The 14,611-nt window shown below is 38.4% G+C and overlaps 2 protein-coding genes across 3 annotated transcripts in view; one reads left to right on the top strand and one right to left on the bottom strand.

Moving 5' to 3' along the window:
• The window catches only part of LOC133459808 (flotillin-2a), a 29,738-nt gene extending 26,418 nt beyond the window's left edge, over positions 1-3,320 (bottom strand). The window contains exon 1 of one of the 2 annotated variants that reach the window (XM_061740108.1): positions 3,119-3,320. In XM_061740108.1, the coding sequence (XP_061596092.1) occupies positions 3,119-3,167 (49 nt within the window). In that variant the 5' untranslated portion in view covers positions 3,168-3,320. The remainder of the gene's footprint in view (positions 1-3,118) is intronic. The other variant, XM_061740107.1, reaches the window with a different exon arrangement.
• A 5,219-nt stretch (positions 3,321-8,539) lies between these two features.
• On the top strand, positions 8,540-14,553 carry si:ch211-283g2.1 (sodium- and chloride-dependent GABA transporter ine). The gene is made up of 13 exons (XM_061740109.1): positions 8,540-8,760; positions 9,175-9,309; positions 9,420-9,624; positions 11,286-11,418; positions 11,497-11,631; positions 11,741-11,844; positions 12,339-12,463; positions 12,686-12,798; positions 12,881-13,021; positions 13,093-13,192; positions 13,335-13,435; positions 13,516-13,683; positions 13,770-14,553. The coding sequence occupies exons 1-13, from the start codon at positions 8,586-8,588 to the stop codon at positions 13,914-13,916; spliced, it is 1,782 nt and encodes a 593-aa protein (XP_061596093.1). The 5' UTR covers positions 8,540-8,585; the 3' UTR covers positions 13,917-14,553.
• Positions 14,554-14,611: the final 58 nt, after the last annotated feature.

Genomic DNA, 14,611 nt, shown 5'->3' on the forward strand with positions numbered 1-14,611 from the left:
GAAAGAAAGAAAGAAAGAAAGAAAGAAAGAAAGAAAGATTCCCGTTGATGACACTTTTTGTATTGGTATTTTTTTTATCGTTATTGGGATAAATGCCAGAAATTATCGTGATAAATTTTTTTGTCCATACCGCCCATCCCTACTTTCTAGCACAATTTCTATTTTTTTAATACGCATATTAACTGATGATAAACAAAATCAGAACAAGATTTTGACATTTTCTGTCCCAGTGCCCTCCTGTCATTAAGATTTTCTTTTTACAAGAGACTTGCAATAAAATGAGCTCTTTTTAGTGAGGAAATCATGCTGCTCCCCTTCCCTTGCCCCCCTCAGATAGCTTAATCTGGAGTGTTTCGTGTGACATTCCCAGCTGGCACATGTTAAGTGACAGGCAGAGGAGGAATGGGAGGACCCGGGCTATATTTACTGTTTAAACTCACGCTACCCAACTACCACTCTGCCAGGACATATAGACCCCTGCCTCCTACACAACATTTTCAAGAGAGATTACATTTCTGGTCTGAAGCCAAAAGTTAAAAAAAAAAGCAACATTGTTTCATGAAGTAGCTTCCTGCATTTTAAAAGGACTTCACCTTCCTGGCTAACTGAACAACATCCCATATGATAATAATGCAGAGAAAAGTTTTTAAAAAAAGGAACAAACTGCACTTGAAAATAATGAGGAACCATTTTAATTGAATGTCAAAATATCCTAGTTTACCATGCAAATTCAAACATATGTCTAAACATGAATCTATCTAATAACCTATGTATTAGAAGTGCCCTTTTAATGAATTAACATGGGCGGGAGAGGATTTTACTAAGAAGAAAATCTGGCAAAATGTCAACCAAGGCTGAAGTGAGGTCTTTCAAAAATACACAGCATTTCACTACCAGCATAACTGGAATTCCTGAATGTCTTCACACCACAGAGGAGGAAGTTGGGGAGGGGATGACTGACGTGCTCTTTAAAGTTTGCTTACAATGAATGTTTCATTTTGTTTTCCTCTCGCCCTCTTTTTCATCAAAACTCAACCAGACAGGAATCTAGTATTACAGATTCATTTACGGAGGCCGATTGGAAATCTACCCTGCACAATGATGCCAAAACCACAGTTTCAACTGCAGCATTTTGCTTTTAATCTCAAAAGCCAATGGACGGAAATAACATTTGTTTTGTTTGTTTCGGTCATTTCCAAAATAATAATTCAAATACAAAAGAAATTAAAGAAAAGAAAACAACAAATAAACATGAAGTTAAGGCTATTTTGGTCTAAATGCATTAGACCAAAATATATAAACAAAACAAGACCAAAAAGGTCTAGACTGAAGCTTAGCTTTTTACCATTTTATAATCAATTTCTGTCAGCTCCTACATATACCGATACAGAGCAGAAAATCAATTAAAAGAAAAACATTTCATATATTTTTGTATATTGAAAACATTAAATATACTGCATAGACCTATTATCTATTTAAGTTCAGGCACTTAAATAAATACTCATACAATATGATCATACTTAATGAGCATCTTGTTCTTCAATATTTGTTTCAATATTTGGTATGTGCTGCACACTTTAATTTCTATTTCCAAAACATTCCACAGTGTGGATCCCACATTGGGCATAATAGTTTTTATTGAAGCTAATAATACATTGAAACAGGGGCGTCAATTGGGTATGGCAAGGTATGGCAGCCGCCACACCTGTGCTTCAAGGGTTAAATGTAAATGTTTGTTTTTTCAAATACATTTATGGAATTACTCTGTCTCTTTGTATTGATTATTCTATTACTTAATACATATAGAATAACTACAAATGCAAATCAGAACATGATCGATTTCACTAGTTATTATACACTGCAAAAATTCACCTTAACAAGAATATTTGTCTTATTTCTAGTTAAAATGTCTAATTTTTAGTCAAAAAAAATCTCATTACATTTAAGACAAGACTCAAAAACAACCATTTTCACCTGTTTCAAGTAGATTTTCACTTAAAATAAGTAGAAAAATCTGCCAGTGGAACAATATTGTTTTGCTTGTAATGAGAAGATAAATCTTGTCTCACTGGCAGATTTTTCTACTTATTTCAAGTGAAAATGTACTTGAAACAGGTGAAAATGGTCAAATAACAAGTTATTTTTCTGGTAATGACTCTTGTTTTAAGTGTAATGAGATTTTTTGACTAAAAATGAGACATTTTAACTATAAATAAGACAAATATTCCTGGTAAGATTTTGAGTTTTTGCAGTGAGCGAGACTGCATTTGAAAAAGTTCAAATTTTCTTGACCACACAGATAATCTACATAGACTTCTGTGATGAGTATTTGCTGGACGTGTTGATTGATACTCCAGTTAAGTTCTGTGACTCGTAACCTTGCCATACCTTAGCTTCCACTGAATTGACACCACTGCATTGAAAACGTGTTCATCGTTATAGGGGATTATAAAGCATGAGCTGGTAGTTGTAGTGTTCAGTCCAGACTGGCTGAGGAGAGGATGGAGCCTGCTGTAATTCAATTAACTCTGCTCTCCAAGCGCCGCCATATATCACCACTAGTGTCCGATGAAAAAATGCTTCTTTTTCCTTTTTTTTGCCCCAGCTTCTCTTAGTCTAGTCTCCTTATACCTATATTGATATCTTTATCTTCATTTACATTTTCTTTTAAATGCCATTGTACCACATCAATCCACACAAACTAGGAAATGGCATTTGTGAACACGATTTACAGCAATCACAAGCCGTAGTTTCAACATACGTCGATCATTTACTATTAGCACAGTGCAGCGATGTTTACTCGAAGATATGTAATATATTACGTTGTTATATACATTTCAGCTTTAATAAAACGTGATTATCGTTATCAACACGTGGGAAAATAAACCATAAAATCTATCATTTTGGTCTGTGGAGGGAGGGGAGATAACAGGGCGGGCTGTGAACTGATGAGGAAAACCAATTGGTGCTATTTTATGGAATATTACAGTCAATTATTGCTTTTCTAGATGTCTAGATTTAGATGCAACACATACAAATGAAAAAAGAAAGGGGTATTTTAACGTTTTGTTTTTTCTGAGGCGTCGAGCAACTGGAACAAATCGTCCAAAAGCGTTACCTGAAACCACAAGAGCCTCGTTTGGTCCGACGGTGTGGCAGTTTCCCATTTTACCGAGAGAAAAATCCTACCCTCATACAAAAAGATTTAAGTTAGCAGGTTCCCTTTTCTCTTTTTATCAACTATAGATTATCGTCCAGTGTAGTTTTACAGCGAAGAAGATTTTTTTTCTCCAAAATGGAGAGTGAAGATTGTAGCGGCGGGAAACCAGCCGACGGCAGACGCGTCGTTTCCGCTGTGCCCTATCAAAATAAAAGCCTGGTAATTCGTCGGATCTTATTTTGTAAGTCACGTTGCTATGTTTACATCGCTGTTTTTCTCACTTGACGTATTTAAACAACTAACCCTTCCCACTAAACTGCCCACCTCCCCAGCGCTGGATTACTAAACCATAATAATAAAATAGGCGTGGCAGTTCAAATAGCCTCTCTCACGCAAGCACTCACACGCAAGGAAACCTAAGCAAGAAAGAGAGCCCTTGTAATTTCCCAGCAGGGCCCCTATGTTTAGGATAGTCATCACGTGAAATTTGTCATCCACCACTGTTTGTATATAGTTCAAATACTCCTCTGAAATACACTAGGGGCTATTAAACTATTCTATTGTACTTTTTTATTGTATGTATACCGCTATGCTTTGAATACAAAATATTAGATGACTTTGAATAAAGTAATTTATCTATCTATCTATCTATTTAGCCATCCATCCATCCATCCGTCTATAAACACACCTTGTACAATTTAACAATAAGCAACAGTAAAAATAAATAAATACATTGAAATACATAATATTAACATTGTTATCCCATTTGTTTAATGTATGTGGTCCTGAAGTACATTCTTCTCATCAAATGAGTGCTCTAACAGACTAGTTGACTTCCCACGTGGTTGATGAATAGATGTATGAGTGGTATCATACCAGTACAACAGGATAGGTGTGCCAGGAATGGAAAAGGTCAATCCCAAGTCTAAACTGGCACTAGCAGGATGTGGTAATCCCACACAACAGCCGCTGGCATGATTGGCACAATCCTTACAGCTATAAACACAAACATTTTAAGGTCAAATCTAATCATTGTATGTCTAGCTTGCTTAACACCATATGTTTAAATTTACTGAACTTGTAACACACTGATCCTGGTTAAGTAGGAAAATGGACTTGTGTATAAAGTTCTTCCTGAAAGAAGTGAACAAGTGAATCTAAGGGAAAATGTACATGTACATACTGTATTTATTCTCATACATAGACGTATTCTACTGGTCTCATTCTAGTCTTACTGTTTTGTTTTTATTCTCTTTAATCCTTTATGTTTATTTTTTTATTTTTATATGTTAAGTGAATTTTAACTGGATTTTAACTGCAAATTTTAACTGGAGTCAAATTCCTTGTTTGTGTACGCAAACGTGGCCAATAAAGCTGATTCTGATTCTGAACACGTTGAAACTCGCCCTTTAAGACATCCAAGAAATCAGAAGAGATAAAGTTGAGGAACAAAAGACAAGCTTGTAGTAACACAACCACTAAACTGCTCAGGATCGCAATCATTTCTAACTTTCCACATTCAGTCATTTCCCCAAATCTGAAAATCACATAAACTGACATAAAGTTCTGAATTATTTTAAATCAAATCTCTTTGGCACTGTATTTTATTGACTGAGTTTATCTGACAGCACTTAGAGTACTATCATGTTTGTTGTTTTATTTGTCTTATCCGAGAAATGTTTTCCCCTTTCATTGCATTCAATGACTCGTCTAAAGCAGTTATAATGATCTTACTGTTGAATTACCATATAATATAGGTTACATAGGTTTTAGAAAAAGTTTTTTTTTTATACCATTACAGTCATTTCTCGAGGATAACTCTGTTTTTGAGAAAATACAATCTGGGTTTAGGTCTCGGCACAGCACAGAGTCTGCACTGTAAAAGATGCACAACAATATCAGTCTGTCTGTGGAAGACAAGTGTCCTGTTGTTTTAGTCCTGCTTGATTTGACAGCAGCATTTGACACAGTGGTTATGTTGGTATCCACGGCACTGCATTGAAATGGTTTATGTCAAACTTATCTAGTAGAACCTTCTCTGTCGCACAGTCCCACAAGGATCTGTTCTTGGCCCTATCCTCTTCTCGTTATGTTACCCCTTGGGTCAATTTTAGCCAGGCCTAATCTTTCTTTACAGTTTTATGCTGACGATTCACAGATCTATCTGCCAGTGAAGCCAAATGGTGCACAATGTTCTTTGTCTGGGTGTATTGCTGAAGTTAAGCAGTGGTTGGCCCAGAATTTTCTTCATTTAAACAACAGCAAAACAGAATGTATTGTGTTCGGGGAAACTGTGGCGTTGACTTCAAAGTTCAGTTCAACCATCAGAAATCTGGCAGTGACCTTTGACAGTCAGCTGAAGTTTGACAAACAAATCAACAATGTGATGAGGACAATTTTTTTCCAGCTGCATCTCCTGGCCAAAGTTAAAATGTTTCTATGTCGACATGACCTGGAGACATGCCCTAATTAGCTCACGGTTAAACTATTGCAAAGCACTTTATGTAGGAGTCTCCCAGTCTTCTCTTAATCGCCTTCAACTTGTGCATAATTCTGTTGCGCGTCTTTTAACCAACACTAATAGACGTGTGCACATCACTCCTGTCCTTAACTCCCTTCATTGGCTTCCTGTCCTTTATAGAATTGATTTTAAACTTTTTACGTTCATTTTTAAAGCTCTTAATTGCCTCGCACCCCTTGTATTTATCCAAGCTTTTACCTGTCCGTAATCCCGGTAGAGCGCTGAGGTCAACTAATCAACTTTTGCTGGAAGTCCCAAGGTCAAAATATAAACACTGGGGTGGCCGAGCCTTTTTCCGCTGCCGCTCCCAGACTCTGAAATAATATCCCCACTGTGATGCAGTTTATTTCTGACCTCAGCATTTTTAAATTTAGGCAAAAAACTTACCTATTAAAGATGGCTTTTAGCACCCAGTAGTGTGATGAAACTTATCCCATTAGATTTTGTTGTATTTTATTGTTTTATATAGTTTTTGAATGTTCTTATTTATCCTCCTTTTCATCTATTACTTGCTGTTAAGCACTTTGGCACACCGAAAAGCTGTTGTAAAGTGCTATATAAATAAAACACATTACAATACATTACGTAAAGGTACATCTGCTTTGTATCATGAATGGAAATATACTGAAGAATCCGCCATCCACACGGTTTCCTGTTTGAGGTCCCCTTTCCTGTCTGATGTTTCTTTCATTGCACAGTTCCACTGCTAAGACAGTTGTGCAATCAGTCTATCATCATCAAAAGAACATATCAAGGATTAAAGGACTGATGTCTCAGCAGGACTTAGAAAACCTTGTCCATGCTTTTATCTTTAGTAAACTCGACTATTGTAATGCTGTTTTCACGGGTCTCCCTAAAAAATCCATCAAACAGCTGCAGTTAGTCCAGAACACTGCAGCCCGAGTCTTCACTAAGACCAGGAGAGTGGACCATATAACTCCATCTTTACACTGGCTTCCTCTCTGTCACAGAATAGATGTTAAAATCCTGCTGTTGGTTTATAAATCTCTGAATAGTCTTGGGCCAAAATACATCTCTGATCTCCTGGTCCATTATGAACCAACCACAACCCTCAGGTCGTCAGGGTCACATCTACTTCCTGTACCCAGAGTTAGAACCAGACACGGTGAGGCATCATTCACCTTTTATGCTCCTCACCTGTGGAACAAACTCCCAGAATCCATCAGGGCTGCTGAAACTCTCAGTTGCTTTAAGTCGAGGTTGAAAACCTTTTTATTTACTGCTGCATTTCAGTAATCCAACACAATGCACTGTAATCTTTATTTCTTGCATCTCATTTGTTTTATTCTTTTTAACTGTCTGTCTTTAATGTATTTTTTAAAAGATTTTGTGGCACTCGAGTTCTTTATTGTGAAAGTAGGTGGACAGGAAATGGGTCAAGAGAAAGGGGGAAGACATGCAGCAGTGAGTGACAAGCCAGGACTCGAACCTGCACGAGGGCACCCTCCTCTGTAAACGTCCCACTGTGCTATCCAGAGCCCAGTGCAATTCTAAAAAATGCTTTTATGTGAAGCTCTTTGAATTGTCTTGTACATTGTTGGAACTATTGTAAATAAGTAGTAAGTTACCATGCTTGCTATTAACAGAACGTATGATGATTTGCTTACGCCTGATGCACTGATAAAACAATGCTGTGTTTAAGTAATTAAAAGTACTGCACAAGAAGTTTCCGGATATCAGCATAAAGCAGATATCTGCAGAGAAGAGGAAACGTCTTGTTGCTAAACAAATGAAAACAAGAACGAATAAATGCCTGACTCAATACCTGAATCCGCTGAATGCGACCACTCCTTTTTCCCCTCCCTTTAGGGGCGCAGTTAGCTATGTAATATAGGGTACACCCAGAGTAAATAAAAGCAAGGAAGCAGCAGAGACAAATCAGAGTATGTTGGAGATCTTACAAATCTCGACTGCTCTCCTTGCAAGCAAATTCTAATCGTGTTTGTGTCTTTTTTTGTCTCCAGAGAGTTTGATGATACAAATGTTACGTGCCTAAACCTAACATACATGAAGTGTGCTTTACAAACAAACCTGCCTTGATTCACTTTTCATTCTCGTTGCTCTCTTCCATCCTTCATAAAGTTTAGAAAATCACAGGTCTTGTGGATCTGTGATGTTTAGCCGTCAGCTCTGAATGCCTTTCCAAAGGCTTTCCTTCTCTTGGTAAACAGTATTTTCTCTTTAACGCTAAACACTGCATTTTTTCAGCCTTCATGTGGCCCAGCTCTTCTTACTTTTTAGTATACCGTAAAACACCAAATAAAGACCCGGGCCTTTATTTGCTTAAATCGCTCAAATCAACGCGGGTTTATTTGGGACCTGCATTTATTACTTGTGATTCCATTCAACCCCACTCTTATTGTTTTTATTCTATTAACATTAAAACATACTGCATGTTTGCTATTATTATTATTAAGGTTGTTAGTTTTAGTTGGATAGAGAGTTCATAATACGGTTTTTAACTGTGCTGTAAGGTGATACTTTTTTTAATGATTACTTCTCCATTTGTTAAATAGAGTATAGAGTTGGTGATCCGTGAAAAAAGGTTAAAACTGGTTTCCTTTGAAAAGATGAAAAACCTTGAGATTTATCACGGCTCTCCCCACTGGTTGCTCAACTGTTTGAGACAGAAAAATAAAAAGTTCTTTAACAAGTTTCTTTAAGTAGACAATCTCCAGATTTTTAACCTTTGTGCATTTCATGTGTGTTAAAAACCACTAATGAGTTTTATGGTACCTATTAACTAGGACAATCTTTTACCTCAGTTTGAGGCATGCTGGCCTGTTTCTTCAAGGGTAATCATTAAGGATAATAAAAATCAGAGGTTATATCACCTTACAGTCCTTTAAACTACAGTCATCTTGGAGTTGGAGTACAGTCAACATGGAGTTCGGGTCCCGACAAGCAGCAGCGATGGCACAGGAACCCGGCATGGATCAGCAGCTCAAGAGACCAACATGGAGCAAGCAGATAGAGTTCACTCTGGCCGGCATCGGCTGCGCCGTTGGTCTGGGCAACGTCTGGAGGTTCCCTTATCTCTGTTACAGGAGTGGAGGAGGTGAGACAGCAAACTGGAAACACAATTATGAAACTGTTCCATCCTCTGCTCTTTAACATTGACTTTTTTCTATGTGAATTCGGAATTGATCACAAAGAAATTGACTGTGATAGTAACTGTGACTGAAATCAGTGAAACTGTTTAATTACTCTCAAATGCTTATGAAATGAAGGGTACAAGCCTATGTGATACATTTAACGCTGCAACAGCTGCACGTGCAATTGGGGCTGGAGTAATAAAGATATGACATTTTATGGAGTGATACATCAAGTGACTCTCATGCATGATATAAGGAAAACAATGCACGTGTAGAATGACTCAGGGAAGTTAAAGAGTAAAGGATTTTAAGAAATCCTTTAGATTTCTTAGAGCTACAATGTGTGTGATGATCAACCCACTGACACCTCTTGCCAGGTGCTTTTCTGCTGCCGTACCTGTTCATGCTGCTGGTGTTGGGGATCCCTCTGCTCTACATGGAGCTGATCGTGGGCCAGTACACCAGGAGAGGGCCCGTTCACGCTCTGGCCAGTCTTTGCCCCTTGTTAAAAGGTACTTTTCCTACTGTTTAATGCTCACCAAAGGCCATCTTGAACAACAAATGTTTGTTGGATGGTGGAAAACATAAGACCTTCTTAATGTTATTTTTTGCATGACCCCAGGTGTGGGCGTTGCATCAGTGGCCATCTCCTTCATCATGTGCATCTACTACAATGTGGTCATCACCTGGGCCCTGTATTATCTGTTCAGCTCCTTCCAGGCTCCACTACCGTGGCAGAACTGCAACAACACCTGGAACACACCAAACTGCACCGCTCATGCCACCAACCATAGCTACTCCTCCACAGCGAGCCAAGAGTTCTTCCAGTACGTTTCAGAACTTGGGAATAACAGATGCTCGGTTCTCTGTATGTTAAATGAGATCATGTAAATAAGTAAATAAGACAATGATTCATTCACGGTCGGATTACTGAAAACAAACTCTTGGCTGCAGGGTGACTGGGCTTCTTACACACGTTCAACTCTGGTAAATATCAGAAGAGTTAAAATAATAATAATAATAATGATGATAATAGTTTTCAAATTATTTTGAAATGAGACATGACATATATTTGTAAATATAGACCTTCAGAGACATGTGAGGGATTTAAGAGAAAATTAATTCAGTGATAAGAAGAATGTCGAGATAAGATATCTTGTGGAAGCATGTCAAATATATTACATGAGTTTCAACTTTTCCCTTCATTCTCAGTGGGGAAAAACTTTTTAGGCCCTAGCATTGTCGTTAGTTTGGGATTGAGTCTAATGAACTGGAGTTCATCTATGCAGCTGAGGGCTGCATATATCAACTTGGTTTCTCTTTGCATGTGGTTTGCTGTTCTGTCAGCAGCGTGAAACCTCACGTTTTTACATTTACTCATTAACCTGTTGTACATTTTTTTAAACTCTGGGTTTGAAACCAAAACTGCCAGTATGTTTTAAGTAATAAAGTAAATAAACTGTAGAGGTTGGCTCGTGAACCAAAGACTAAAATGGATTTAACTAACATGCTTCTTTTTTTTAACTTTAATTTGATACAGATGTGAATTCATCAAACACGGTTTGTGAACTCAATGTTTTAAGGATCTTATTTATGTAGTCATTTGCACTTTTACATGGAAAAGTAAATCTTTTGAAGTTGCTCTAATTTATTTGGGCTGATGATAAAAATATATTTTTAACCTTAAAATTCTCCTCACTTTCTTGTTTAAAACAAAAGGATAGGTTATAGTTTTTGGTCATTAGATCACTTGTGCAGACATCATCAATCTTTTTTGAATTTTAATCATTTGGGGATTATATTTTATTGCCAGTCCTTATAGTTGTTGAGATGCTATTATTACTATATTTCGCACTCTTTTATCCACGTGAGCATGACCCAGTCAAAACACTGGCAATTGTCTTGATTTTCCACTTGTGAGTCATTTTTGTAGAACAATGAACACTAATTTATCTGGAGATGTTTTTACAGTCCTTAAAATATTGACACACAGCTGCAGTTGCTTCTCTAAGACAGTTGCTTATATATTTCCCTTTTGGCATTGTATTAAAACCCACCTGAAGGCTCCAGACCAGCAAATAACCAAAACATCTGCTTTTGTAGACGTTTTCACACATGCTAGTGAGCAATTCATCAAGAATTGATTGGCAGCACATGGCTGCAACTTTCCTCTGAAAACCTATTAAATGTAAAAAAAAAAAAAAACCAGATGGCACAGTGAAAATGGTTAGATGTTGTTATTCATATGAGGCTGTGTATGCCTAATACAAAGATTCATTACGATCAAAGTATCTTTAACTTGGGCACTAATCTCAGCCCCAACTCAACAATGAGAGACACCACTTTTATGATTTCCTGTAATATGGCTCCAGTGTGTAGTTTACAGCACAAGGAAAGACGATAATGTGTTCATTATATCAGATTGATGATAAAGGTTACTGTGTTAAAGTATGAATTTTCTGTTTCTTTTATTTTGCTATCTTTATAGATATAAGATGCTTGAGCAGACCAGCGGAGTCGAGGAAGCAGGAACGGTGCGGTGGGAGCTTTTCCTGATCCTCATCCTGGCTTGGACCCTCATTTACTTTTGCATTTTTAAGGGCGTGAAATCTACAGGGAAGGTGAATGAAAACAGAGGGCAATACAGGAACTGACCGGCCCACAACACGTTCATCTCACACCGTTTTATCTGTGTGCAGGTGGTGTACTTCACTGCGTTGTTCCCGTATGTCATTCTAATTGCACTGCTGATCAATAATGTGCAGCTTCCTGGTGCCATGAACGGAATAAGCTTCTTCATTGTGCCAGAGTGGGACAAGCTGCTCTCGGTGGAGGTAAGAGAGGAGAGAGGAAGTGGAGATAACGGTACTGTTCTAGTGCAGGAGCATAGTCAGCCCAGCTAGTTCTGCAGCTGGTGTTGTTAGTACTGGTGCTGTGTTGCAGGTGTGGGTGAACGCTGCAGCTCAAATCTTCAACTCCATTGGGATTGGATTTGGATCTCTCCTCGCCATGTCCAGCTATAACTCCTTCAACAACAACGTCCTGAAGTAATGGTCCAAACATCCCAATCGATTCAATGTTCTTTACTCTGCAGTCATTGTTTTTAATTAAACTGAACTGAATCATACTGTATTAGGAAATAAATATGGTTGCAGTTGCAATAGAGAATGAATACATAGAATTAAAAAAACAAAGAAATTTGACCAACAGCAAGAAATATCAAAGTGGAGCAGAGAAAGGGAGAAACGGAGAAAGGGAGAGGGGAGAGACGCTTCGTCGAAATGGCAAGAGATCACCATAAATGCTTTCCAGTGTTGTGTTTGGTTGAAAAGAACATTCCCATCTGTCATGACAGATGTTGATAAGTGCCAGAGTAGTCAACAAACTGCAAGAAAAGAAAAAGGTTTCAAAAATCACCTCATTAACAGGAAGAAAAAGCTCAGTATAAAATATCACACTAACTTGGCCTGTGGTGCCATTTTGGAACTATGTTGATGTTTGGGAGGGTCAGAAAGTAAAGTGGCATCTTGTCTCCCCACAGGGACACCCTGACTATAGCCATAATCAACTCCGCCACCAGCATTTTGGCAGGATTCGTCATTTTCTCTGCCTTTGGATACATGTCTCATCTGCAGAACATTCCTATAAACCATCTAGCCGTGGATGGTAAGAAAACAAAAACAAGGGATACTTGCAGAAAACTGCAGCAATTTCAAGTTTATAAACAGTTTCCTTGTCGGACAAGCCTCCAGGTAATTTCTGAATGTATTTAATTGTTCTACAACAAGGTGCAACAAAGCCGCAGTTCAATGAAATATAAGTGGTGATGAGAGCAAGTAACCAAGATGACATACAACTCAGGACCAACACCTGTTTGCTCGCATGTAGGTCCTGGACTTGTTTACATTGTTTACCCACAAGCCTTTGCCAACATGCCAGTGTCTCAACTCTGGGCTGTGATGTTTTTTTTCATGCTGCTTTGCCTCGGACTGGACAGTGAGGTAACTAGATATTAAGGAGAACTCAAAACACGACAAAACCGAAGCTGCGGCACGACTCAGGAGCTCTGTCTTTTCTTGGCAGTTTGCGATGGCTGAGGTGATGGTGACCAGTCTCATGGATGAATACTACCAATATCTGATCAAAGTTTTCAAGCGGAAGGAGCTCTTTGTTCTTGCAATTTGCATTGTGGCCCTCCTGTTGGGGATCCCTTGTGTCATGCAGGTATACATTGCAAATAACCGTTTAAATTCAAACATGATACACAATTTCTTGAAGAGTCTTTTTCCTTTCAGGTGGGAATATATGTCTTCCAGCTGATGGACCATTACACAGCCATAGTGTCCATCATCTTCCTTGCATTATTTGAGGTTATTGCCCTCTGCTGGTGTTATGGTGAGAGAAACCAAATCCTCTTATTATGCAATGATGCAGTGTAATTGAACACATTCTGACTCATTTTTCTGGCCACGTGTTTCCCTCTGAATTGCTGCATTCCTGTGAAATCTGACATCTGGAACAAAAAAAAACCCTGCAGGGGTGAAGCGGCTTTCAGACAACGTAACTGAGATGACTGGAAAAGGAGCGAACATTTTCTTCAAATTTTGCTGGCTAATCGTTGCTCCTGTTCTCATCACTGTAAGATGTCTAGTTTATTAATGTGTTTTCCGGAAAAAGGAGATCTACCCAGCAGTCTCACAACTTCTGTCTTTTGGCAGGTCATCCTGATTTTCTCCATTATTCAGTTCAAACCGGCCCGTTATGAAGACTACGTCTTCCCTCCCTGGGCTCAGGGGGTCGGCTGGGTCATCGCATTGGCCTCCATCATCTGGATTCCTTTGGGTGCCATTCACACGTTGTTGGTGCTACCGGGCTCACTGACGCAGGTGATGCACCACTATCCTTTAAACGTAACGCCCATGCGCATCAAACCAAGCTGTATACTCATTTAATTGCTATGTGTCTCCTGTAGAAACTGAAGCTGTCCATTACACCCTACGCCTTGAATGAAAAGTCAAAAATGCCATATTACGAGAGGGGCGGGACATACCCAACCGTACCGACCATCAGCTCCAACTTTAATCAACTTGAAAAACCTCCCATTGAGACAAACTTCTGACCTCTCAGTGTTTTTTGCACAAATGCTTTGCCACCACGGGTGGCAAATTACTGTTAAACTTGAGTTAATCACAGCGTAACATCAGCTGTCAATCTTACACACTTCTGGTCAGAAAATTCCACAGAAGTATGTTACAGAAATCATGATTGTAAAAATGTGTAGCTGCACATCTGGCATGCAGATAACTTAAAATGGACATTTCTTGAGAGCCTTTGATTTGTGAGATTTTGTTGGGCATCTGCCATATTTTAGTACTTATGTTTAACATGTTTAAGAGACTGTTTAAAATTGGTTATTGTTGTCTTTATTGATAAGTATTAAAGCCAAGTTAGAGACACAAGTCAGTGCTCTCTATATTATGAACTTTACTTTTCCAACAGTGCCATCTTCTGGTCACATTTGTTTTTCGCATATGGGCTCAGTACCAGCAGTTAGAACAACTAAGAAGTCCTTGTCACTATTTAACTATTTAGCATTTACAATTGAAGCGGCAACATTTGTATTGAGGCACTTCCCTTGAAAACAACTTCTGATTAGGTCAAAAGCAACACAGCAATGCTGATAAAACTGATACGAGCTGATAGGCAACAGGCCTGTTCACGTGTCACACAGAGCAATAAAAACCTGTCACAAAGTCCAGTTTGTGTGTTATTTTTGTGTGTGTGTGACACTGCATACAAAACAAGGCATTTAGA

The sequence above is a fragment of the Cololabis saira genome, chromosome 14 (assembly GCF_033807715.1).
Source record: "Cololabis saira isolate AMF1-May2022 chromosome 14, fColSai1.1, whole genome shotgun sequence".
In the NCBI taxonomy this organism is placed as follows: domain Eukaryota; kingdom Metazoa; phylum Chordata; class Actinopteri; order Beloniformes; family Belonidae; genus Cololabis; species Cololabis saira.